At 40.4% G+C, this 26,984-nt stretch overlaps 2 protein-coding genes across 3 annotated transcripts; both read right to left on the bottom strand.

Moving 5' to 3' along the window:
• Positions 1-289: 289 nt before the first annotated feature.
• LOC606435 (NAC domain-containing protein 76) lies at positions 290-2,575 on the bottom strand. 2 transcript variants are annotated; one of them, XM_035962553.1, is made up of 4 exons: positions 2,277-2,574; positions 1,970-2,153; positions 1,379-1,650; positions 290-1,283 (listed from the first exon to the last, which is right to left on the bottom strand). In XM_035962553.1, exons 2-4 carry the CDS (start codon positions 2,136-2,138, stop codon positions 651-653), a joined length of 1,074 nt encoding a protein of 357 aa, XP_035818446.1. In that variant the 5' UTR covers positions 2,139-2,153; positions 2,277-2,574; the 3' UTR covers positions 290-650. The 2 variants fall into 2 exon arrangements, with proteins under 2 accessions (XP_035818446.1, XP_020399653.1); XM_020544064.3 differs by having other exon boundaries at positions 1,970-2,575.
• A 2,224-nt stretch (positions 2,576-4,799) lies between these two features.
• LOC103640007 (probable cellulose synthase A catalytic subunit 1 [UDP-forming]) lies at positions 4,800-7,089 on the bottom strand. Its single transcript, XM_020544612.2, has 5 exons — positions 6,937-7,089; positions 6,599-6,857; positions 6,217-6,413; positions 5,736-6,086; positions 4,800-5,405 (listed from the first exon to the last, which is right to left on the bottom strand). Exons 1-5 carry the CDS (start codon positions 7,054-7,056, stop codon positions 4,968-4,970), a joined length of 1,365 nt encoding a protein of 454 aa, XP_020400201.2. The 5' UTR covers positions 7,057-7,089; the 3' UTR covers positions 4,800-4,967.
• Positions 7,090-26,984: the final 19,895 nt, after the last annotated feature.

Raw genomic sequence — 26,984 nt, forward strand, 5'->3', positions numbered from 1 at the left:
AACAAGTGCAGCAGCGTTTCCTACACACACGCGCGGTTTGTGCTCTTTTCACAATCTGCCTATCAACCTTAGCGTGTACACCTAAAAGCACCTTGAAATCACAACTCAGTAATTGCTGGTCTTGGTTTCTTGTTGCTCAATACATTATCCTAAACTATTGAAGACTGACATCATTCTAAACTGTTTAATGGTAGATCCAAATGGAGGATATATAGACATCAAATCACACATGAGAAGAAAATAAGATAAAAATAGGAATATGTAGTGCTTTAATTGGTGATCATGAACATATATAAATGCCCCATCCTATATTATTATAGTTGAACGAACAACCAAAAGACCAATCTGTGGGAAACAAATAGAAGTTCTTAATTTACCGGGCCATCTCTTCACATTTTTTCTCCAAAAGAACCTAACGAGCAACCCTAAGCCAAAATGGAAACATCGAAAACATCCTCTTGGCCAAGCAAGCAACCATGGTAGATCGATGGCATTCCATGCCTGCATGCCCCAAACAGTTGCACCATATATACATTTAAAAGCACTAAACTCCATACGAAGTAGGCCGAATTAAGCAGCCTAGTAGTCAACCAAAATCCTGATATGGTCACTGCTCAACAAGGTAGCTAAACTTGAGGTCGATCCAATAATTACTTGGGGAACCTGAGGAGATCGGTCGTCTCGCCGCTGAGGTACTGCAGTGGAAGCCTCTGCAAGGACGACGACGACGACGAGCCACCGAGTTCCATGAGCTGCTGATGGTATGGAGCCATTGGGGAGGCAGATGCTGCGGTGACCTTGCCGTGGAAGAGCTGGTCGAGGTTCTGGTGCGAGGCGAGGAGCTTGTCTAGGATCGACCAATCTGTCGTGCCAGCGAAGCGGTCGACACCAGCTCCAGCACCACCAGCGCGGACGTGGAGCATCCCGTCGCTGCCGTTGGATGTCAGCATCGTCAGCAGGTTCTGCGAGCACTCAACGTCGATTGATGAGCTCATGGCCGTGGCGACGCCAGGATGGCTGGGGAATAGGGTTGGCACGGGCTGGTCGGCGCTCATCAGCTGTGGGAGCTGCATGGAAGGGTCGAAAGAAGGGAAGTCATATTGCATGAGGTGAGGGTTGTTCTTGTGGTCTGTTGTTGGCAGGGAGCTAGTGCCAGCAGGGACGACAGGAACCGTGAAAGGCTGGAGCTCATCGTCGTCCAGTGCCGCCATCTCAGCCATGTTGTGGCCTCTCTGCTCATAGTTCTTCTTCTTGAAAACCCTACATACCACCCATCCATCTTCCTGCAGATTAGATCATCAGAGTTGCTTTACAACTTGCCAGCTGCTAGTAGAAACAAATTAAAGAAGTGTACAACACAAGGCCTCTAGCTTGTTACCTGAATTTCAACGTTCTCTTCATCAAGGCGGTACTCGTGCATGATCCACTCAGTCTTCTTCCCGTGCGGCGCCCTGCCGATATAGAACACCAGGGTCTTTCTCAAGCCGATCCTCCTGGCGCTGCCAAGGAAGATGGCCTTGTCTCGGCCAGTCGCCTTCCAGAATCCCGCCGTCGTGGCACGGTTCGTTCTCGTTCCCGTTGGGTACTTCTTGTCCTTGTGGCTGAAGAAGTACCACTCGTTTTGAGGCCCAGTGCCTATTTTGCATCTTTCTGCCATTGTCCACAAATATATAACCTTCCTATGAGTTACCTATATACTTCTTTTCAAATTATAAGAGATATTTTGGCTTTAGATTCATATATTTTTAAATGCACCGAGATACATTTCGTATCTGGAACCCTGGATACAGTTAAAACCATAAATCTAGAAATAACAAAATGCCTTATAATTTAAGAAGGAGGAACCATATCTCTTTGGAAAATTTAGGTCTGGTAAGATCAGATCTAGCTTGCTAGCTGCAGTCAAGTATGTTTGCAGTTTGCACACCAAATAAAATGGCATCTATAAATACATATATCTATTATTTACCTTTGAGATCCCAGGGCTCAAGCTTATTGAGATCAATCTCCCTTATGACATCAAGATCTATGGGCTCATAAGCAACCTTTTTCCTCAGGTAGTAGTAGAGGAGCTCCTCATCAGTCGGATGGAAGCGGAAGCCTGGTGGCACCGACAATGGTCCAACACCTGGATGCATTCCTCCCTGTAAAACCTAGCTAAGATCAAAGAAGCACACCATATGTACATGGAGCAAATGGGAAACAAGATTAGATGCTTCAAACTGCTACATCCTTATATACTTTACTGCTCCTGTATAAAGAGTAACAGACCAAACCTCGGAAATATCCCTTGCCTGATTGTAGCTCAGCTCCTCAAAAGAACTGACGACAAAAAGCAACCGATCGATGAGTATGGAGACAGGCAAGAAAAACACGAGGAAAGTGATAGTACAAGGGAAAAGGGATGTATTGCTGCCTTATATGGAGTGGGGTAGAGATATCAAGTCCAAGATTCTCTTCAAAGACAAACCCTATGTGTGTATAAAATGTATACTAGTCTTTGGCAGATAGGTTTGAGCTGTATACTAGTTTTTGATTGATTGATGGGAGCATTGACTATATACTAATATAGGCTCACTCACAATAAGGACCTAAGGGGGTGTCCATGCGTGTATATGGGTATATGCACGTATGTGTGTTTTGGCTGGTTCTGGAAGGACCGAACGAAAAAAAAAGGTTGTGCTGTCCTTGAACAGGGGACCTGCCCCAAAACTGGCCTCAGAACAAGCAATCAGGCGTCTCTATCTATAGCACTGTCATTATTGTGTGATTTTGCAAGTTTGCTATTGTGAAACATGGCGAGCTTATCACTTCATCTGCCTGCAGCTGCTGTTTCCTTGGCCTAGTTTCTTCGTAAATTTGGATATGGCATCTATAAATTTTGGTATTTGCTAGTGAATTCTAGATTTCTAGTTGACGCTCCTCGGTTGTGGCAATTTGCTCTTAGACATTATCGTTATTAATACAATATTTTCTAAAAGTAGATGGAATCGAAAGTTATTAGAAGCGACCATTGTGCCTCTGATTCCCTAGCGCAACTGGTTTATACAATTTACGCAGTGATTTACATTCCAGGTTAACTAAGTCACTGCAAACGGTTTATACCGAATCTAAAATTTAATAATAAAGGATATAGCTGATTTATCCAATGTGTAATATAGGGGGTTTAGTAATATTTCATCCGAAATTTATCTCTGGTTTACTACACCTACGACAAATTTACCCAATGTGTAATGTAGGATATAAAAAATAGTGTATCTGAAAATTTGTAGTGTAGTTAACATAGAATATAGGTTTATTTGCACTAGGGAGTCAAGGGGAACAAGGGAATTAAGCCTCATGTTCCATCTTTCCAAATCCCGATGTCTCTATTCCCTTCTTCTATTCCCTGCAAATCTATAAATTATTTTATGATGCTTCAGATTAACTCGTACTGCCGATATATTACTTTACTAGTCCCAATTAGAGATCTAAGGCTCCGATAACCAAGCTATAGGTAAATTTCAAAGTACTGACTTTGCGTGGCATCTGATCTTGAAAGTTGAAACTTAACTACAGGAGTAGATTGCCAACCAGGGATTCACTAATACACAAATTAAAAGCGACGAGCCATTATATGTAATCCTCAATTAAAATCAAAGCAAAGAACGCATTACCAGGCATATGATTATTTGGTACGTAAAATACAAACAGAAGATGCCTTTTTATATTCACTACTCCTACACGTGTTTATATAAAAATTTACAGTAGAGGAAATTATATATAAACATGTAGGAGTAGTGAATTTGAACAACAATGGCTTATTTGAAATGGTACACTGTGCTCAAGGTCATGCATCGGGAAGCAAGCAACGTAAAGACACGGTTATAGCAAGCCAGGGATCGAAAACATGAAAACTTTCACGCATGCATGCATAGACGAAGATCGAGACCCGCCTTGCATTGTGTTGTTCACGCATCAAAGAGCTGCCGCGTTTGACATTGATCGCAAATTGCAAGGACTTGTGCTACTGAAGCAAGAAAGCATCGTAATTCATAAACCATGAAGTTTGACTGGCCCGTAGATCTACTAGCTAGAGAGTCGGTCTGACGACATTTGCTTGGGTTGTTTGAAATTCGACATTGTTTAAAATGTCTAGTCTGTTTAGAAGATATTAATTAGTACCAGTTGAAGCCATGAATCGGTACTAATAATAAGTTAATTAGTATCGGTTTAAGTCGATAACCGATACTAATATCCACTAAGTACAAAGAAGCTTTATAGTGATGGTTCTAAATCTATTTACACTGACGTCAGTACCGGCAGTACTAGGCGCCACATTTCCACCTGCGGTTTTCTTAAAGCAGCCAGCCGCGAGTGGAAATACGATTTCCTTTAGGGGTTCTCATTACAAACTGTAAGTGAAAATGACTTTCCACTATCAGTTTTGTTTATTTAGCCGCCAGTAGCTGATTTCCCGCCTTTTCAAAATTTTCAAACAAAACAAAATTTTATATACATTTACACACACATATATATATATATATATATATATATACTAGTTTGGTGCCCGTGCGTTGCAACAGTATACAAAATATTCAACAAAATGTCAGTTGAAATAAAAAGGTTAAGTTATTCAAGAGAATAAAAATCCTAATAAGCAAAGAGGGGATAACAAACGCAAACTAAGATTCTGACTCCCTAAGATACAGTGTGACAGTGATAAGAAAGTTTGTGTCACACTGGGTGTAACTAAACAAAGGATATGATACAGAGATGTAGGGATGTGGGCCATAATCATCCATGTCACACAGTGGCGGATCTAGGATCCCCTCAAGCCTCGGGACAAATTTTATTATCAAAAGTATAATAAAAAGTAACATAGTTCAAAAGCTACAATAAAACATTATATAAGATAGGTAACATATGAAAGACGTCGTCATGGATTCACTCGTCGTTATCTATTGTTCCAAATATAGAGGTAGAACCTACTGAAAATTATTAAAAAAACTTAAAGACAATAAATAGACAAGTAAGAACAGCTTTCCAAAGAGTGGACCCCAGGATTGGTAGCCACTGTTAATGGCATACGAAATTCCTGCCACCATTCCGACCAGGTTAATGACAAGAGCAATGGTCGGAGGAATGAGCAAACTGGTCCGCTTGAACACATATAGCTCAGCAAAGTCGCCATCCTCATCAGATGCCTTTGAGGTAACTGTGAAGTTGGTATCAATCCCAGCCAACACTTTCAGCAGACCCTGGAACACTGCGAAGAGATGGGCAGAGGTGCCACCAATAACCCAAAACTGCTCATTTCTCCACCAATCTTCAATGCCAACACCGCTCCATCTAAGCTCCAATATAACAGTGGCAAAAATGGAGGCGAAAAGAAGAATGAAGAACACCCCAGCATAATTGCTAATCTGCACATGACGAAATGATATGAACATTAGAAAGATGACCAAATGTAATCAAATGAAAGGTCAATAGAATCTAGAAAAAAACACAGCTCTGCGGATCTAGACCATATGACAGCACAAAATGACTTTGCTTGCATCCATTTACATCACAAGTGAAATAATTCAAAATAATAGAATATATAGAGTAAGAAAAATGCCAAGGGAAAACAAATACTGGTTATGGCTACTTGTGCGCTGGTAATATTTGTTAGTTCAGTGCGATAACAGTTATACTCTGGTATAGAATTCTACCAAAAAAACACTGAACAGAAGGGAGGATATCTTGTCACTAACCTCAGGAATGATAAATTTATTGGTAAGGAGGCAGATAGCGGGAAGCACGCAATAGGCAATAAGCGGGATGGATGTGATTGGATAAACAATGGTGTTGATGTAAGCCAGCCTCTCCAAAAGCTTCAATCGTCCATTGTAACCATACCAGATAGGACAATGTCTACTAAGCAGAATTTCCACTGACCCAAGAGCCCAACGGAGCACCTGATTAAGACGATCGGAAAGATTGATTGGTGCAGAACCCTTGAAACAAGGTCGTGGTTGCATGCAGTAGATTGATTGCCAGCCCCTTGCATGCATTTTAAACCCAGTCAGAATATCCTCCGTTACTGAACCATAGATCCAGCCAATCTGAAACAACATAAAAAGGGACAATCATAATCTGAGCCCTCGAATGGGAAAGATACCCCATCGCACGATGGTAAGTTAAATAACTCTATGATATGAATCAAAGAGAGGAAAATATGCTTGCCACACTAACCTCTTTTCCCCATTCAGTTTTGTCCTCATATCCACAACTGATGACATGGATAGCTTCCTTTAGTAGAGAATCTGGGTTTGTTGAAGGTGGTATGCCACCTTGTGTCATAAAGGTGGATGCAATGAAAATAGGAGACTGACCAAAGTGTTTCTCCAATTTCCTCTGGGACATAAGCACTGACCTTTCATCCTCATAACCTAATGGGATTCCACATGTAAGATAAGCAGGAGCCAGCCAACTTGAGAAGCAAAGAATCGTTTTCCTATTTACGTCCAGAAATCAAACTAAGACAATTACGTTTGAAAATGCAATAGAAGAAGCGATGTTCTCAGATCTCTAAGGATAAAAGTAAGATAAAAAATGCATAACAGCAAGAACACACCTTCAATACCCTCTTCGATGTCTTCCATATTGAAGATGGGAGCTGAAGATTCTGTTCTCTTCATAATACGGCTTTGACTATCCATATAACTCTTGTTCTTTTTCTTCCTTCTACCACAACAGCGTTTAATAACAATGTTTGGCTCCAGATCAGCTTCAGTCAAAATAGGATCGTATCCGTACAAAGCTTGCCTATTGAAACAGCATCCTGTTCCCACGTAAACTGGACCCTGAATGCCATCCAGATCTTTCATGTTGATCTGCAAAACAAATAACCTGTGAGCCATGAATGTTTTGTTGTGATGATTACAAAAGCAACCATCCGTCCACAATACTTACATCAAAGAAAACTATGTTCCGATTAGCATATCGATCGTGCAAGTCAATGCCATCAAATCTCTGTGGAAATTGTACATAACAAGTTTTCCTTCCTAGAGCCGGATCCATCATGAAGCACATTGCTTCTCTAAGAGCTTTGCTGCTATTGAAGTAACAGAACGAGAAGCATCAATACAACTCTGAATTCTGCGAAAAAGCATGAGGATTTTCGTGCCCGCAGGCGGTGGCATGGTAGTCGCGGATTACCATAACTCTGGAGTCGTAGCGAGGCGAGAGGCGGCGACCTTGGGCGTTGGTGCCTTGTGGTTGGCCGACCCTGAGCCGGGGGACTTGTCAGCATTGCGCGACGTGCCATGGCCAGCGGCGCTCGCCTTGGGCACGGCTGGCTTGCGCGGCTTGCTGTCCTTGGGGGTTGGCGGCGTGCCGCCTCTGCCGCCCTTCTTCTCCTTGTCTGGTTTGCCGTTGCTCTTCGCCACGGCGAATCCAGATCTGCTCTCCAACCAAGAAACGGAACCACCGTAAGACGACGAGGATCCACTGCCGCTGCCCGCGGGGATCCACCTCGAGGGCGGAGTTGCTGTGACGCATGACGACCGTCCATCCTCTCCAACGTGAGCCCTATTCTCGAGGAGGAGATCACCGGAGAGGTTGGTAGATACAACGCACCTGGGCCGCTCCTCCCCGATAGAAACCTCCTAGAGTAGGGAGTGAGGTCCCTGATGCGACGAAGAGGAGGGCAAGGAGGAAGCCACTGGTGGGGTAGGGGAATATGGAAGGTCGCCTCGACCGATTTGTCCGATCCCGATAGACACCGGCGGGGGATTTGGCGCCTCCTCTTGCATCCCCACGCCCCCGCCGTCAGCGTTGAAGGAGGGGAGGCGGAAGAGGTTCGCCTCGACGACGCTATGCGGCTTAGGCTACACGTCGGCGACGGAGGAGGGTACCACAGGAGGAATGAGCGGGCGGCGATATTGAAGATGGAGGTTGGATGCGGGTTAGGGTTCTGTGAGAACGTTAGGATGGTTGGCACACGGGTTGGGGAGCGGAGATTCATAGCGTGGGAGCGTTCGAAAGCAGTATGGCTGGATGGCGGGTTGAATACCCTTGGCGCCTCCTCCTGCATCCCCACGCCCCTGCCGTCAGCGTTGAAGGAGGGGAGGCGGAAGAGGTTCGCCTCGACAACGCTATGCGGCTTAGGCTACACGTCAGCGACGGAGGAGGGTACCACAGGAGGAATGAGCGGGGCGGCGATATTGAAGATGGAGGTTGGATGAGGGTTAGGGTTCTGTGAGAACGTGAGGATGGTGGGCACACGGGTTGGGGAGCGGAGATTCGTAGCGTGGGAGCGTTCGAAAGCAGTATGGCTGGACGGCGGGTTGAATACCCAAAAAGATAGGGGTCTTTTTGCAAAACAATGACGCACGAAACCGTTGAAACTAGTGCTTTAAGTATAGTATAGATATATATATATCTATATATATATCACACATTCAGTTGTATAGAACTTGTAGAACGTATAGAACTTGTATATAGAACATATAAACGTATAGAACGTGTATACAAAACGTATAGAGTCGTATAGAACGTGTAGAGTCATATACAACATGCAGACTCGTATAGAACGTGTATATAGAACGTATAAACGTATAAAGTCATATAGAAAGTGTAGAGTCGCATAGAACGTGTATATAGAATGCATAAATATATATAACGTGTAGAACGTATATATAGAATGTATAGAGTTGTATAGAACCTGTAGAGTCGTATAGAACGTGTATATAGAACATATAGAGTCGTATACAATGTGTAGAGTCATGTAGAACGTTTTAATAGAACATATAAACGTATAGAGTTGTATAGAACGTGTATATAGAAAGTATAAGTCGCATAGATTCATGTCGAAATATAAAACAACATCTAGTATATCTGATTTACAAATTCAAGTCAAAATGTTTGATTTCTACCTAACCCCAACACTAAACCTTAATCCTAACCCTTAACCCTAACCCTGAACCTTTATCCCTTAACCCCTAACCCTCATCCTGACCATAAACCTGAACACTAACCTTAACCCTTAATTATAATGGTAATCCAAACACTAAACACTAACCCTTAACCCTTAACCCCCAAACCTTAACCCTAACATTAACCCTAACCCTTAACCAAAACCCTTAAACCCAACTGTTGGTCACTTGTTCTTAAATGTTGTGAATCAAGAAAAGGGCAACATAATTGTTAAGGATTAAGGATCTTCGTTCTCCGAAGCATTATCTCCTTTCAGATATAATGATCTTCAGACGAAGGTCATGAAGGACACACCTTCATCATTTATGAGAATAAGAATTTATATAGATAATATATGCCATCTATTCATTCATTCATATATTTATTTCATAACATATATACACGAACATTAACAGAATTTGTATGACATTGATACCTTCGATTTGTTTGAAGGTATTGACGCGAGAGAAATTACAATCCAGCGTGAACAGTACAAGGTACTGTTCACCTATTTATAGGCACGGGGCGTAACCTGAGTTAAAATACAATTATGACCTCAACGGTTACATACAAAGTTTACGAGGTGTCACAAGGGTAACATCACCATTTGTATTTAATAACTTGAGCAGCACCTTCTCCTTGCACTATCTCATTGCTCTGTTCGTGACGAAGCCTTCTTGATGAAGCGTGCTTCGTCGTACTTCCTTTTCGTTATGTCGAAGCCACGCTGTTTACCCGTTTCACCATGGTGAAGCTTGTTAGATGAAGTTTGCTTCGCTCCTCTTGTGTTATTTCGAAGTTTTCTGATGATGAAGCTCCTGTAATATTCAGTAGTACGCTGAAAGAATATGGTTAGTCGTGTTTTTTAGGACCTTCGGAAGAGGAAGGCCTCCAATACTAACCCTAATCCAAACACTAAACACTAACACTTAACCCTTAACCCTAACCCTTAACCCTATCCCCTAACCCTAGAGTCGCATAGAACGTATACAGTTGTATAGAACTTGTATAACGTATAGAACATGTGTATAAAACATATAAACGTATAGAACAGATAGAACGTGTATATAGATCGTATAGAGTCGTATAGAACGTATAGAGTCGTATACATCATGCAGAGTATAGAACGTGTATATAGAACGTATAAACGTAAAAAGTCGTATAGAACGTGTATATAGAACGTATATAGTTGTATAGAACGTGTAGAGTCTTATAGAAAGTGTAGAGTCGTATAGAACATGTATATAGAACGTATAAATGTATATAATGTGTAGAACGTGTATATAGAATGTATAGAGTCGTATAGAACGTGTAGGGTCGTATAGAACATGCAAAGTTGTATAGAATGTGTATATAGAACGTATAGAGTCATATAGAACATGTAGAGTCGTATGGAACGTGCAGAATCATATAGCATGTGCATATAGAATGTATAAATGTATAGAGTCGTATAGAACATGTAGAACGTGTATATTGAACATATAGAGTCATATAGATTCAAGTCGAAATAGAAAACAACATCAATTATAATTGATATACAAATTCATGTCGAAATGTGTGATTTCTGATGTTCCTACAATATAATTAAATCCTCTCCCTCCTCTCTCTCTCTCTCTCCATCTCCTCTCCCTCTCCTCTCCCCTCTCTCTCTCACCCTCCTCTCTTCTCTCTTTTTCTCCCTCCTCTCTTCTCTCTTTTTCTCCCTCCTTTCTCTCTCTCCCTCTCCCTCTCCTCTATCTCTCTCCCTCTCCTCTCCCCTCTCTCTTCTTCCCTCTCCCACTCCTCCCTCTCCTCTCTCTATACATCGATGTGCACAGGCGGCAGCGGCGGCACGGGGTGCACGACAACGGCGCGCGTGCGTGATCAACGACGGCAGAGGGGAAAGGGAGAGAGAGGGAGGTGGAGCATATACCTATGGGCATGGGGACGACGGTGGCTGAGAAACGAAAGGGCGTGCGGATTTGTGGGCAGCCTGACGACATAGAAATGAAAGACTAACACCAAGACTTGTAAATTTTTTGGACCTCATCCTTCCCACCTTTATATAGGGAGATTTCTACTAGTGATTCACAAAGACATTTGCGAGAAGAAATGATCTCTACTGGGTGTTGTCATAGAGAACCGCCAGTTGAAATGGCTTCCACAGACTGTAGAACCCATTTTTACTTGTGTTTTGCTATGACAACTAGCAATAGATATAATATATGTTATAACATTTACTTTGCGGTCTACGTTTGAACTCTTAAAGTGTTAGAGTGGTCAGTGCGATTTGTTTAGGGCTTTGTTGTATGTGGTGCTGGGTTTGAAAACTTTATCACCCTTTTTTGATCACTTTTTTGTATACATTATTAATTACACCATATATGTATTATATATTATTAATTAAATTATATATCATTTTTTATCATATTTTATATATTATTTAGTATACTTTTTATATATTATTTAGTATATTATTTATACATTATTTCGTACACTTTATTATATTACACATATTTTATATATTATTTAGTATACTTACTTAAACACTAAACCCTAAACCTTAAACCCTAAACCCTAAACCCTATTATGTCCTACTTACTTTATAATTCATTGTCCCTCATTACTTAATTGAAATCTAAGGTTTGACTAATCCGTATTTACCTTGTCCTTGATTACCTTTTGGGTTATTTTTGTTAGCTTCATGCTATTGTTTTACTTTAATCAACGAACATGATGCGAATATTTATGATACGATGCTATGATTATGATTATGATGTTCTTATGGCACTTTAGGGGACTCAAGCTATTTTCCTGAGTATCTCTCCGTAAGGACCTGTTCGTTGGGTGACCACTCGGGATAATAGTGCAACCATGAGGATGGAATGGGACACCCTTAGCTGAATAATTAGATGAAACTGGGGTGCAGTTAGCTTTGCTGGAGGGCTGTCAATGGGGTTCGAGGCATAGTGCTCGCTCTGCTAAGGGTGGGTGCCAAAGTTCATTCGATTTGGTTTTGTTAGTCACCCACCTTAGGGAGGAGTACTGTGTTTGTACGACTTGCAAAACCTAATGAGCAGCTATGCACCAGGGGAATCTTTGTAAAGGCTGCATAGTGAAACCTTGCCGACTCACCTTGGTAGTGTTTCAGGGTTTGATCGACCCGAGGCAAAAAGAGATCATGACTCGTGGGTAAAGTGTGCAACCTCTGCAGAGTGTTAGAAACTGGTATATCGGTCATGCTCACTTTTAAGAGCAGCCTTTGGATCCTCTTTGATTAGAAGAACTTTGGATGCTTTATGATGATGAATAATGGTGATGATTATAATTATGATCTCTGGTATTTCTAATTGGAGGGAGTACTTGCAGGTAATAACTAGGTTTATTACTAAAACATGGCTTACTACTAGTAATAAATATCTGACCAACTAAAAGCAACTGATTTAACCTTAACTCCACATATAGCTAGTCCACTTTAGCCAAACGGGACATTTGCTTAGTACGTTGACGTGTACTCACCCTTGCTTTAAAAACCACCCCACCCCAGGTTGTCCCCATTGCAATCAGTGCTCAGGAGGAGGTGCAGGCAACATGGAGGACTTTAAGGAGGTCCAGGACTACAATGAGTTCTAGTTGTGTTAGTGGCAAATCCCCAGTCAGCTGCATGTGAAGGCCTTATCTCTACGTTTCATATTCTGCACTTTGATCACGTTTATGACTATGTTATGTTAATGACTCTATGGATGTCTTGGTCATCTTGATGTAATAAAGTGGTGGTGATGGCATCCAGGTATGTGATGTTTGATATTATTATTGGTAACATAATATTCGTCCATGTACATTGATGATGTATAAAAAATTAAAATCATAGGACGATGGTGAAGAAAACAGAGACATAGAAAGAGATGGTGAATCGGGTGAAAAGAATGGAAACGGATTAACAGTAAATATTGATGCATAATTTGTATCTTCGTGTGTATGATGAATTACATATTAGATATAATGTGATTTCACCGATTGTTTTTTTTTCTTCAGGAAATTCATGTAGTATCTAATATACATGAAGGGGGGTGTGGACGATGTTCAAATTCCTATACAGATACGTTCCTTGGAACAGGTAATATATTTAATCACGATATTGATTATAGTGTCTGGACAACTTAATACTTTAAGTGTTGTATAGTTCAAATGTATTAACAATATTTAAAAAATGTGTTATTGGTTTGTGGTTCTACATAAAAATGTGTTATTGGTTTATGTTTGTACATAAAAATGTGTGGGCGGCTACAGGATAATTTGTAGGTGGACGCGGATATGCATGAGAGTGGTGGTCATGCACAAAATGTAGATGCTAGAAAGGTAATAATGGTATTAAAGTGCATGTGGGACTGCATATTATTATATGCTGAAAACCATCTGTAACACCTCGTGATCCACAAACACCCCAGAATGCTACTAAACTACACATCTAACATTCATATATAAAATTTCGACTTCATCTCCTTTGAAAATTGCATAAACGGGGATGCAACAAAGTATAAATAGATATCATGATAAGAAAACATAAAAGACATTAATAACCTGCTAGCAATGGGAAGACAACCATAACAACATGAACGGAATTAATCAGTGCGCACGACTAGTTAAAAACAAACATCCTTTGACTAGAAGTTTCTAATTAAATCATGACTGTGTCTGAGCAGCATTATTATGAGAGTGAAGGTGGATGTGCTGCTACTTCCCACTCCCCTTGATGAGCAACAAGCACCTGCATTGAGTAATGCAAGAGTGAGATGAAACATCTCAGCAAGCTAATTGTTCTGACGAGATATTTAAACCACAAATTGAATTAATCAACATTTTAAAAGAATCACAATCAAGATCAGAAATACTTGTAGATATAGAACTTAGTAGTCCCAATATAACCAATATCATCTCATTTCCTCGAACAACCACAATAGGTTCTATAACACTTCCCCGCGTCAACAATACCTGCAAATATCACTTCAATGTATGCATAGGAATGCAATGTGTAGGTACTCTATCTTCATACCTCTGAGAGTATAAAACCACATCATCTACAAATATCACTTCAATGAATGCATATGAATGCAATGCATATGTCCTCTGCCTTCATACCTCTAAGGGTATGAAGCCGCATCGTACCCCTCCTCGGGCAACGTACGATGCTAAATTGTACCGGTACGGTCGGACCATAGGTCACGACAAAACTTCAGATGCAAATGAGTCATGCAATGTATATGGCATGCTGCATTTATCAATAACCTTCACTTCCTTCAGATACAATACAAACCTCAAATAATACTTTATTTACCTTCAGATACAATACCAACCTCAAATAATACTTCATTTACCTTCAGGGGTGTGAATTAATCTCATGAATCATACTCGAATCATAATCATCATCAATATATGATTGAGCATCAGTATAATGCAAGCAAGTAAAGCATCACCATAGAGTCCAATTATGAAAGAATCCAATACTTCTGAATATTAGAGTGTAGGCAATAGAAATAACAGGTCAGAACGGAAGCAACCACCGCTACATTCACTTGCCTTCATCGAAGAAGAAGAAATGTACTAGACATAATCTGGAGTGTAGCCACCTGCTAGCGGGCATAAAACTTAGTACAAATATTTCACAAACATTTGCCATCAATCAACAAAACACTCCTACACTTGAAACCAAGACCCAGTGGAAAGACTCCCACCCTGAACCACATGCCATACAGCAGCAGCGCTGTTTGTTAATTTTGCATCTTTAAAATTAAAACAGCGGTGATATCAAACAAATACTCTAGGAGTATCTACACAAAATACTCTACAACTTCAGTATTCAATGGATGATTAAATTCTGCCATCTACAAGTTCTAAAACATCTCACAAGATAACTGACTGAATCTGTTTAGACAGCAGTATGGTTCACTTTAAAATTCGATATCTCCCAAACTACTGAACCAAAAATTATTAAATTCTGCTGGAAATAAGAACTTTTATCCCTCTACAAAAGTCTCCATAGTTGGAAGAGCCAATTCGGCCATTTACTAGATGAAACCCACCAGTGAACAGACCCACTCATTTTTGTCAGGCAAACAGGAACAGCCACAGTAAAACAAACATAACTGGAGTTTCACAAATCATATGAATGCACTCTTTAACAATCTGGAAAGCTTATGAAATTATCTATAACTTCTTTTACCAACCCACAGTTTAATTCTGTTGATAAAATTGCCTAACTCTTAAGAGAACAGATTCTGCACAGAATTATGAGACTGAAAAACTGCTATAATCAAACTGTCATAACTTTCTGTTCTGATGTCCGATTGAGGTGTTCTTCGCGGCCACGGAAAGATCTACAAATTATCTACGACTCATATATAGACTTTTTATTTTTATGAGGCCACTAAGATCACGGAAAACTGGTATGAACAGAAACTGTCGAATCTGCCATGCTACAGAAAACTAAATTCGAGATCAAAACCTAACCTCACATCTAATACAACCTCTAATCCTTTAATCCCCATGATCCACCACCTCCAAAAGCACATAATTACAGGGAGGAACAAGGATCCCATCATACCTAGGGTTTCCCCAAGAAAATATGCAAGAAGAGATGGGGAAGAACACCTCCTTGATCCTCTCTTCCTCTTCAATTCAACGTGCTCCTCCTCTTCTCGATCCTTGCTGCGTAGGGGGAGATCTTGGGGGAGGAAGCAATGGAGGATGGCTGCCATAGGGGGAGGGGGCGGCCAGCCAAGGGGGAGAAAGGGGGTGGCGGCCAAGAGGGGGGGGGTGAAGGGAAAAAAAGGGGTGGCCACCTAGGGTTTTTTGTGGGAGAAAGAAACGACGCCTCAGATGACTTCTATCTTTGCATCCAATGGCCCACAACCCTTTACCTCATCCACGCACCAAAGATTAACTTTTGGTCAACATTTTTTTTGGGATATTACACTCTACCCCCCTTAAAAAGAATTCGACCTCGAATTCGGCCACTCCAAGCAAAACACCCAAGGTACCCCATATAGCACCACCATTCAAAACATGGGTCCATTATTGGTCTTAATTACCAGAAGAACTTCTACCTTGGACTAATTGTCTAAGGAAACTACACGACCTGACATCAAGCATGAAACAACATGCAATGAAGCTCAAAGCAATTCATAGTTGCAATCAACACTACAATTTCACACCATCAAATTTGGATGCAGCTATACATCAACATCAATGTCTTAAGACAACACTCTTTTATGAAGGGGTAATATGCACCAAGCACAACCCTTACCAACTTCAACAATTAATTTTAATTAAATGGTGAAACATCTACACCCGACGAATGTATAAGAAGATCAAACACCTCACCTTAAAGCACCATGAAACAAGTAGTTCTATTGAAACAAAAATCCTAATCTTCCTAAACCTTATTCTTGCCATCATGAAAAGATAATCATGTAATCTAACATTCTTTGCACCCCACAAAAGGGAGAAAATCCACAGAACTAATGGAGCAATAAAGCCAACAAGAAGCCAATAATATTCTGCGCGGCACATTTCATCGAAGAAATGCCAAAAGCTCCACAAAGAGCATTGACAGCACAACAACACAATACTTGGTAACCAATGTCACTATACTTCATCCAACAACTCAACTAAGAAAAATATCCGAGCTAGTAAGGTTAACCTACACATAATATAAGTCTTCATCTACTGTAGTTCATAAACTTACATTTCATTCTATCATACGATGCACTCAAAGTACATAACATACAAGGTCAATAATAACCCCGTAATCCTTCACACATTTGACAAACATCTCAAGCTGATGTAAAAACCACATCATTTACGAATAGGTGACTAACCACACACAACAAACTCTAGGCTAGGCACTGGCTTCATTCAAACCAATAGATAGGTGGTCCAGCAATGGCTCCACAAGCATGCATCGGAGAGAGAACCATCTGATCCTCCATATATTAATACATAATCAATGGATCCAGAAAATCAAAGGTTTATTCTACAACTAGCATGACTAACATGCAACCACTTTAAACCACATCTAGGCTTTGTGGCTACTAAAACACACAATAGAAGAGAGACATGTAAGCCATTCTAGCTAGGTAAAGACTTCCCCCAAAATTCATATAAAAGTACCAACATTCATTTCTTTCAGAACTGGTTTCTCGACATAAACAATCATTCTTTGCAAAGATAGTTGGAACTATCCACCAACCGCTCAACAACTTAAATTCAAATTGATGGTTACCTTGTAACCCAAAACACGCAATTCACACTCCTCTTAGAAACATCCTCAATCAAGCATATATAACAATATTATTGTAATAAAACTCAACCTTGAAAAACATGGTGTAAACAACATAGACATACTTGTATATCACAAGCATAATAACAACTTCAATCTCTCAAAAGACCAGCGATATCAATCGCATTAATAAAACAATATAAAGATTTAGAGATAAATTATTAGGCATTAAGTCATAAACGACTTACCACATCACCGTAAAGGAATAGGGAGGGGTGAAATTATTGTCATCTGCACTCCAAAGACATTAATATATATCAAAGATATTTGAACCCATACCCTTCCTATATGTGCAAGTGTGTCAAATTTATCTTCAAATTGCCAAGAATCTAAAGCCTATGCTTTGATACCAACTGTAACACCTCGTGATCCACAAACACCCCAGAATGCTACTAAACTACACATCTAACATTCATATATAAAATTTCGACTTCATCTCCTTTGAAAATTGCATAAACGGGGATGCAACAAAGTATAAATAGATATCATGATAAGAAAACATAAAAGACATTAATAACCTGCTAGCAATGGGAAGACAACCATAACAACATGAACGGAATTAATCAGTGCGCACGACTAGTTAAAAACAAACATCCTTTGACTAGAAGTTTCTAATTAAATCATGACTGTGTCTGAGCAGCATTATTATGAGAGTGAAGGTGGATGTGCTGCTACTTCCCACTCCCCTTGATGAGCAACAAGCACCTGCATTGAGTAATGCAAGAGTGAGATGAAACATCTCAGCAAGGTAATTGTTCTGACGAGATATTTAAACCACAAATTGAATTAATCAACATTTTAAAAGAATCACAATCAAGATCAGAAATACTTGTAGATATAGAACTTAGTAGTCCCAATATAACCAATATCATCTCATTTCCTCGAACAACCACAATAGGTTCTATAACACTTCCCCGCGTCAACAATACCTGCAAATATCACTTCAATGTATGCATAGGAATGCAATGTGTAGGTACTCTATCTTCATACCTCTGAGAGTATAAAACCACATCATCTGCAAATATCACTTCAATGAATGCATATGAATGCAATGCATATGTCCTCTGCCTTCATACCTCTAAGGGTATGAAGCCGCATCGTACCCCTCCTCGGGCAACGTACGATGCTAAATTGTACCGGTACGGTCGGACCATAGGTCACGACAAAACTTCAGATGCAAATGAGTCATGCAATGTATATGGCATGCTGCATTTATCAATAACCTTCACTTCCTTCAGATACAATACAAACCTCAAATAATACTTTATTTACCTTCAGATACAATACCAACCTCAAATAATACTTCATTTACCTTCAGGGGTGTGAATTAATCTCATGAATCATACTCGAATCATAATCATCATCAATATATGATTGAGCATCAGTATAATGCAAGCAAGTAAAGCATCACCATAGAGTCCAATTATGAAAGAATCCAATACTTCTGAATATTAGAGTGTAGGCAATAGAAATAACAGGTCAGAACGGAAGCAACCACCGCTACATTCACTTGCCTTCATCGAAGAAGAAGAAATGTACTAGACATAATCTGGAGTGTAGCCACCTGCTAGCGGGCATAAAACTTAGTACAAATATTTCACAAACATTTGCCATCAATCAACAAAACACTCCTACACTTGAAACCAAGACCCAGTGGAAAGACTCCCACCCTGAACCACATGCCATACAGCAGCAGCGCTGTTTGTTAATTTTGCATCTTTAAAATTAAAACAGCGGTGATATCAAACAAATACTCTAGGAGTATCTACACAAAATACTCTACAACTTCAGTATTCAATGGATGATTAAATTCTGCCATCTACAAGTTCTAAAACATCTCACAAGATAACTGACTGAATCTGTTTAGACAGCAGTATGGTTCACTTTAAAATTCGATATCTCCCAAACTACTGAACCAAAAATTATTAAATTCTGCTGGAAATAAGAACTTTGATCCCTCTACAAAAGTCTCCATAGTTGGAAGAGCCAATTCGGCCATTTACTAGATGAAACCCACCAGTGAACAGACCCACTCATTTTTGTCAGGCAAACAGGAACAGCCACAGTAAAACAAACATAACTGGAGTTTCACAAATCATATGAATGCACTCTTTAACAATCTGGAAAGCTTATGAAATTATCTATAACTTCTTTTACCAACCCACAGTTTAATTCTGTTGATAAAATTGCCTAACTCTTAAGAGAACAGATTCTGCACAGAATTATGAGACTGAAAAACTGCTATAATCAAACTGTCATAACTTTCTGTTCTGATGTCCGATTGAGGTGTTCTTCGCGGCCACGGAAAGATCTACAAATTATCTACGACTCATATATAGACTTTTTATTTTTATGAGGCCACTAAGATCACGGAAAACTGGTATGAACAGAAACTGTCGAATCTGCCATGCTACAGAAAACTAAATTCGAGATCAAAACCTAACCTCACATCTAATACAACCTCTAATCCTTTAATCCCCATGATCCACCACCTCCAAAAGCACATAATTACAGGGAGGAACAAGGATCCCATCATACCTAGGGTTTCCCCAAGAAAATATGCAAGAAGAGATGGGGAAGAACACCTCCTTGATCCTCTCTTCCTCTTCAATTCAACGTGCTCCTCCTCTTCTCGATCCTTGCTGCGTAGGGGGAGATCTTGGGGGAGGAAGCAATGGAGGATGGCTGCCATAGGGGGAGGGGGCGGCCAGCCAAGGGGGAGAAAGGGGGTGGCGGCCAAGAGGGGGGGGGTGAAGGGAAAAAAAGGGGTGGCCACCTAGGGTTTTTTGTGGGAGAAAGAAACGACGCCTCAGATGACTTCTATCTTTGCATCCAATGGCCCACAACCCTTTACCTCATCCACGCACCAAAGATTAACTTTTGGTCAACATTTTTTTTGGGATATTACACCATCTGTAATTTTGAATGTAGAAACTAGATTTTGCTGTCGATGGGATAAGCTTGGCAAGACCAAATAACGCAAAACCAAAGGAAAGAACAATCAAGTGGAGCGAACAAAAGGTTATTAAATTGGGCGCGAAAGGTACAAAGAAGAAGAACAGGAAATGCCAGAAGTGTGGAATTGTTGATGGTCACAACAAGTCGAACATGTTTATCATTGGAGGAGAATAGGGTCCGATTGGCTAGCCTTGCTGGACGTAAGAGAGGACGACCGCCTGGATATAGGAACAAGATTAGAACTGACGCTCCTCATAGGAATGAGACGACAACTTCAAAAAAATACACAGTTGATGTTGAAAACAGTGAGTCACCCAGTGAGTAATATGTGGCACAAATGGTGTATCGTATGTTATGGGAACATAATTTTTGAAATGGACGGTATAATAGATTAATATAAGCAAAACCAGTTGCGTGTGAAATCGATGTCTAATATCTCTGATTGTTGAAGTATATGAAATGTGGCGTATATCTTCTACTAATGTTGCATAAGTGTGATTAATAAAACATCGTGTATGATAGGATATGGGAACTGTATAATGGATAAACTATCTGACCAGAAAAGTGAGGAATGAGCAATATGTATAGTAAATAAAAAATATCATAGAGTAAAACTGTGGTTATCATACCAATAAGTAAAGAGAAACGTATTATGCAGAAATAGGAAATGTGGTATGCAGAAATCATGTACACAGATTCACAAAAGAAAAACGTCATAACATCTAAAGTTAACATTTAAGCTTAACCAAAGTTTCAGAACATCTGATGTTCACAAAAGAAAGCGTCATAACAGCCAAACCAAATTATCAGAACATCTGATGTTCACAAAAGAAAGCGTCATAACAGCCTAACCAAAGTATTAGAACATCTGATGTTCATAAAAGAAAGCGACATAATAGCATAACTAAAGTATCATATCATCTGGTGTTCACATTCCATCTAAGGAAGCGTCATAACATCGTTTACTACACTGCAGGACCAAAATACCACAATAACATATTGTGCTTATATTAGTCCATATGACATGGCCCCCTCCATGTAAAGATGAAACAAACTTGACTACTTGCGTGCAAACTTAAATCTTTGATGTCTGCTGGGAGCGGTAGTGCCTTGTTGAGGCGATGAAATGTGAGGTAATATAGAGCAAGAGCGCGTAGGTCTCGAGAGTCATCCTACAATAAAACCATAACATTAGTTAGACACACATATAGCTAACATGTACAACGAGGGCAACAAAAAAAATTGCATTAGTATATTCACTTAATGGTTGAATGTAAGAAGTGATAGCACCTGCCATGTAGTCATAATACTTTATGTATCTCATTACATAAAAGCCACAGTCATATCGGTTGGGAAATTACCAAATTTAGGAAAGGATGCTTTGGGGCAGACATGTTGTAAAGCTTTGCTCAACCTACTCATTATAACCCTAGCACATGGGAATTTCCTTCCACACATATCCATTTGGGCATAATGATAGTCCTTCCATGTAGTGCCACCAAGATCTATACGATACGGATTTGAATCTAAAATGTGGATGCATCGATTCTGGAGGTTGATTACGTACATTGTCCAATGCCCCTACTAAGCATAGGTACCATTATCTGTTTATGAAAAAATATGTAAATGAGTTACATGGTGTTGTTTCACATGCATGGTGAGTAAAATGTAAAGTTAATATGACATGTGTTTTTTTAAAAAAGATGAGTATAAAATTGCAAATATGAACAATGCTCAATACTGTTTTGCATTGATCAAAATTGACCAACGAAGGCAGTGTTTGTGTAAGCAATTCTGTAGCATGGTTTGGTCAAACACCAGAGGTGTCTTACTATGACGTTCCTGCTCCTCAAAGTTTAGCATGGCCTAAGTACAATATAGAGAGTGTGTCAATATATTTAGCAGGGCCTAATTACAATAATTATGAAACAAGAACCTACCCCAACATTGGCGTCAAGTATTAATCTGTTAGTGGTCATTGTTGGACCATGATTTATGGAATCATCGCGAACACATTCAATGAAACACTGCATGAACACGTTGTCAAGACACTTCCCGTGTGCGAAGGATTCATAAATATCAAGATAGTTTCCACTGTATTCACCATAATCTATGACGTTCATGTATGATGATTTGAAGAATACTTTTATATATTTATATTTTGTATGTCAAACAGACTAATAATGATGGTCTTAATGTTTTGTATAATTTGTACCTGCTTGGGTCAATGTCCTTGGAACACAATAGATCCCACACCGAACGAACACAGTCGAGCTCTGTAAGGAGTGGAGCAGATCCAGATCGTGTAGTGCACTTGAGTGTTTCATCATGAGATGCAACCTGAAAAATAATTGTTTAACATCAGAACAAATTTTTAAATGCCAAATAGTGAAGTAGAGAAGATATATGTTATTATACTAACATGAGAAGATGGCGTCTGGTCAAATACTGGTACGTTGTCGTTGTGTTCTATGTCATCTACAGTCGTGTCACCTCCCTAATCAAAAGTATATATTTAGTGAAGTATTTACTATTTATTATACTAATGTAATTGAAAACTGAAAGTAGAACATGAGACAAAGGCGGCTAAACAAACATTTTTTTGCGGTGCACATCAAATATCGGCAAACGAGTAGACATATTTCATCTCGTGAAGGTGCATGCTGATGTGGGTTGAGTTGTGATATTTATGTTCCTCAACAAGTTGTTTCGAACATCAGAGCATAAGTCCCGTTGACAATAGTGTGGTACGTGTCCAACTAAAATAAAGAAGCAAACAATATACATATGATGCGATAAATCCAATGGGATTGTATATATTACCGGATGTGCTTGGTGTGCCGATGTTTTTGCACGAGATTCATTGTTCATCTCTAATGTTGTATCAATGTCCGCTTCGTCGGGGGCAAGTCTCTAATGCTCTCCGAATATGCTGTTGTATTTCATCAATTTCCTCTACCTGGGTACCGTCCAGCTGCATCTCAAGCTCGATGCTTGGCTTGACAGGTCCAGAGTGGGTTGGGTGCTGTGTGTAGTGTGTCCTTATACAAAATATATTATAAATAAAGTATGTGAAAACTTACATTATATGTGACAGAACCTCCCAAGGTATTAGGCCCACCTACAATTGTCCTTGTCCTAAGGACCTTGGACAACCCTGTAGATGCACTTAATCACTCGACAAGTTCGATAACTGTATCCTCATCATTTCTCCCAAGCGCGCTTCACCCGTCATGCAGATATTACATCACATCGGAGGAAAGAATAAGCGGAAGCAATTTACAATAACTTAATTTACATTCATCCAATATAGAGAGAGAGTATTATTATTATTACAATAACAGGGTACTATGAGTGCATAAAATATTATTATTACATACCAGGGAGGCAAAACACCCTCCCGCACACAAGTATATTGTTTTAAAAGTGGGAGGCCAACATCCTCCCATGACATACTTCACTGCTGGGGCTCTTCCTTGGGTACCACCTTTGAACAGAAACAACAAAAGTCTGTTGTTTCCTCACCTACAATAACATGGGTTCGAAAACCCTGAGTACAGAGTGTACTTTCGCAAGTCTTACCCGACAAAAGAAAAGACTCTCAAGGATATGCTGGCTTGAGGGGGTCAAGGTAAGGCTATTCAAGATTCAAAGACTCTGTTTGCAGAAATGCTTACTAATAGTGGATCCTTAAAAATCCAGTTTTATTATCAAGTTAAGTCATTACCTGTATCTAGAGTTCTTTCTATCCTAGTTCAAGCACTTGGCCTACACTAGCCGTCTTTTATCATCCCTTTTTACTTTACTGGATTGCTACATGTAAGTCAGTGACCAAGTCTTCATGTCCGAGAAGTAATGGCGATCCGAATTGATTAATACCCAGCTGGGGATCTCCAATCACACAACATATGTAGCATTTAACCCTTGCATATGTCAACTGGCCACTGGGTTTCTCAAGACTAGACCGGGTTCACGCTAACCTAGTGCACAGATACACCACCGTCCAGCCTCTTGCCACTGAGGGTACACGCTACTCTCGCCATCTCTCCACTCCCATTGCGTGTTGGCCTTTCTGGTATTGGTCTACCCAAGGCAAAGCTTACCCGTGATGAGGCATGTGACCAGTTAAAAGGTCCTCGATCATTAAGCCTACATCGACACGGTCCTTAATCGACTCAGACGGAGACACTACACCGAGACTCTCTTCTCGTGCAAGTCACCCGCCCGGTCTCATCTTTATCATTTACAATCCACAATCCCAAAGTTTGGTACCCGGCAGGGGTACATCTTGTTCGATGTTGAACCCATCACGGCCATGATGGATCCACCATCAAGTTTTATTTTTGAAAACATCCCAATCCATCTGAAGCATCATCTTTTGTTAAAAAGAAAACATTTTCGTTTTCTAAAGCAAGACTAAGCATCAGAAAAACTTTTAATAAAACAGGTAATCAAGGAAGGGTAAATAATTCCAAGGAAGGAAATGCAGCAATTGGTTTAGCACCCAACCCCTATCACCTATGCATCATTCAAGTGATAAATAGTTCAAAATCACAAGGAAATGGTAATGCACCGGGGCTTGCCTTGTGTTGTAGGGGATTCGGGATCTGTTCCGCAGATATCAAAATAAAAACTATTCTCGGCAGGTGGGGTTTCAGTTGGTGGTGCAGTCTCTTCTTCTTCAACACTTACTTCTTCGTATTCTATACATAACCATATATATTCATGAATGCTCATGTGATGCTATGAATATGCAATTATAATAGAGACACATAAAGTTGTATCTTGAATACAACTTTCCTTCATGGTACACCAGGGAAACTAGGGTTTTCTGAGTCAGTACTCTACTAGAATAAGATAAATATTACATAGAAAGCTAGGGTTTTGGGTTTGGGAATCAAACAATGTTTAACACATGTCAAACTTCACCCATGGGGTTTAGTTATCAAATTAAGTTTACCCAAAAAGTTTTATGATTTTTGGAGTTATTTAGTAATTTCTAAAATTCTAAAAGTCTAGGTTTAGGCCCTTTTAAATACTAAATAATTCATGGTTGGGGCTAAAAATCTTGGAACTGTTTTTATTAAATACTAGGGGAATTTAGAAATCTAGTAAAATTGGTCTCATAATTTTATCATTGTTCTAGAATTTTTCTATAAATTCCCTAATCTGTCATCAAAAAAAAAGAGAAACAATGAATAGTATTGGGCTCAATTCAGCCCAAGTCGGCCCGCAGACGGGAGAACCACGCGCGCGCCCGCGCCAGCGCTGGTGGATTTGCACAAAGGCCCCTGGCCATTTGAATAATCGGTAAAGAGCCCCTGAACACTATTCCAATGTCTCACTAACATTTACTCGGAGGCCCCGCATTTCTATTTCTTCACAGCGCCCGGTCCACGACGGTGGACGGCGACGAGCATACCTCTGGCGAGCCTGTACCGGCCAAGATACGAAATGACCGGCGCTCTAGCTTGGCTGACACCTAATTCCACCCCGGCGACCTTAATCCCTCAACTAATTGCACTAATCTGGGTCGGAATCTCTCTGTCCACGACGACAGCGAAAACCGAGAACAATCCGACGTGTTCTTGGCGATCCAGGGCAGTCTAGTTGAATTAAACGGGTCTACGAGTAGCAGGGGACTCAAGGGAGGCTAGAACATCAAGCAAAGAAGCTTGAACTGACCTGCAGAGGGTCGGGCACGGTGAGGCGTTCACGGTGGCGTGGAAACCCGATTTGGGGGAAGTTTGGAATTCGCGAGCTACAGTGGCTAATCGGAGGCGAGGGCTGGTGCACTGGACGCGTAACAACCTAACGGAGCTCACTGGGGCATTGATTTATAGGGTCCATCAGCGGTGGTTCCCAATTTGAAGAAACCGCGCTGGCGGCCGAGAAGAGGGGATGAGTCACCGGCGCAGGTTATCGTGGCTTTCACCGTGGCTAAGCCTCCGACGATGGACGGATGTTCTTCAATGGTTTACTGCGACGTGTTAAAGCCCCTAGGCACGTGGCGCATGGTCGGTAAGCGGCTAGCGCCGGCCAGGGTCATCTCGACAAGTGGGTATGGTAGCCAATCCGGTGACCGCGCCCGAGCTTATCCTGGTGCCAAGATGTTTTCACCGCCGGCCGATATCTGCACATAGAGCGCACGAATTGCGACGCCGGTGAGGATCACGACGCGGAGTTCACCGGCGACACATTCACTGCATCTGAAGATTTTTTTTGTTTATTGTACCATCAGGATCTTCTTCAGTCTATCTGATAGAGCATATTCAGGGGTGTTTTTCTTCAATTCCTATGTGACAACTTGACCAACCCTCTGTAACAAAATTGTTAATCTATAATCTAGCTACAATTCGACTATATGAACCCTGGCCATTTACTTACTGGATTAAGCTCAAATCAACTCCAAAGTTCTTTAGTGTTCACTGTCAGTCACATTTCAGTCTTCTGACTTGAGTGACAGCCAAACTTTCTGCCCATTTTCTCCAGTTTTTATATAGCATCAAGGCTCAGTCACTTAATCAAAGTTATACCCCTATCATAGCTCTACAACTTTGATGTGTTGACCTAGGGCAAAATCTTTGTAGATTTAGAGATATAGAGCTCCAAAGTTAACCCCATTCAAGTGAAATTCAGACTTAACCATATAATGTTCATGGGGTACTTTTGCAAATAAGTCCAAACTCCTCCACTTTACTTGAGAATCCTTTAATATGAAAGTTACTTGGTTTGTGATGTTTTATCACTTTGATATTTGCACTTTGGT

Source organism: Zea mays, chromosome 9 (assembly GCF_902167145.1).
Source record: "Zea mays cultivar B73 chromosome 9, Zm-B73-REFERENCE-NAM-5.0, whole genome shotgun sequence".
Classification (NCBI taxonomy): Eukaryota; Viridiplantae; Streptophyta; class Magnoliopsida; order Poales; family Poaceae; genus Zea; species Zea mays.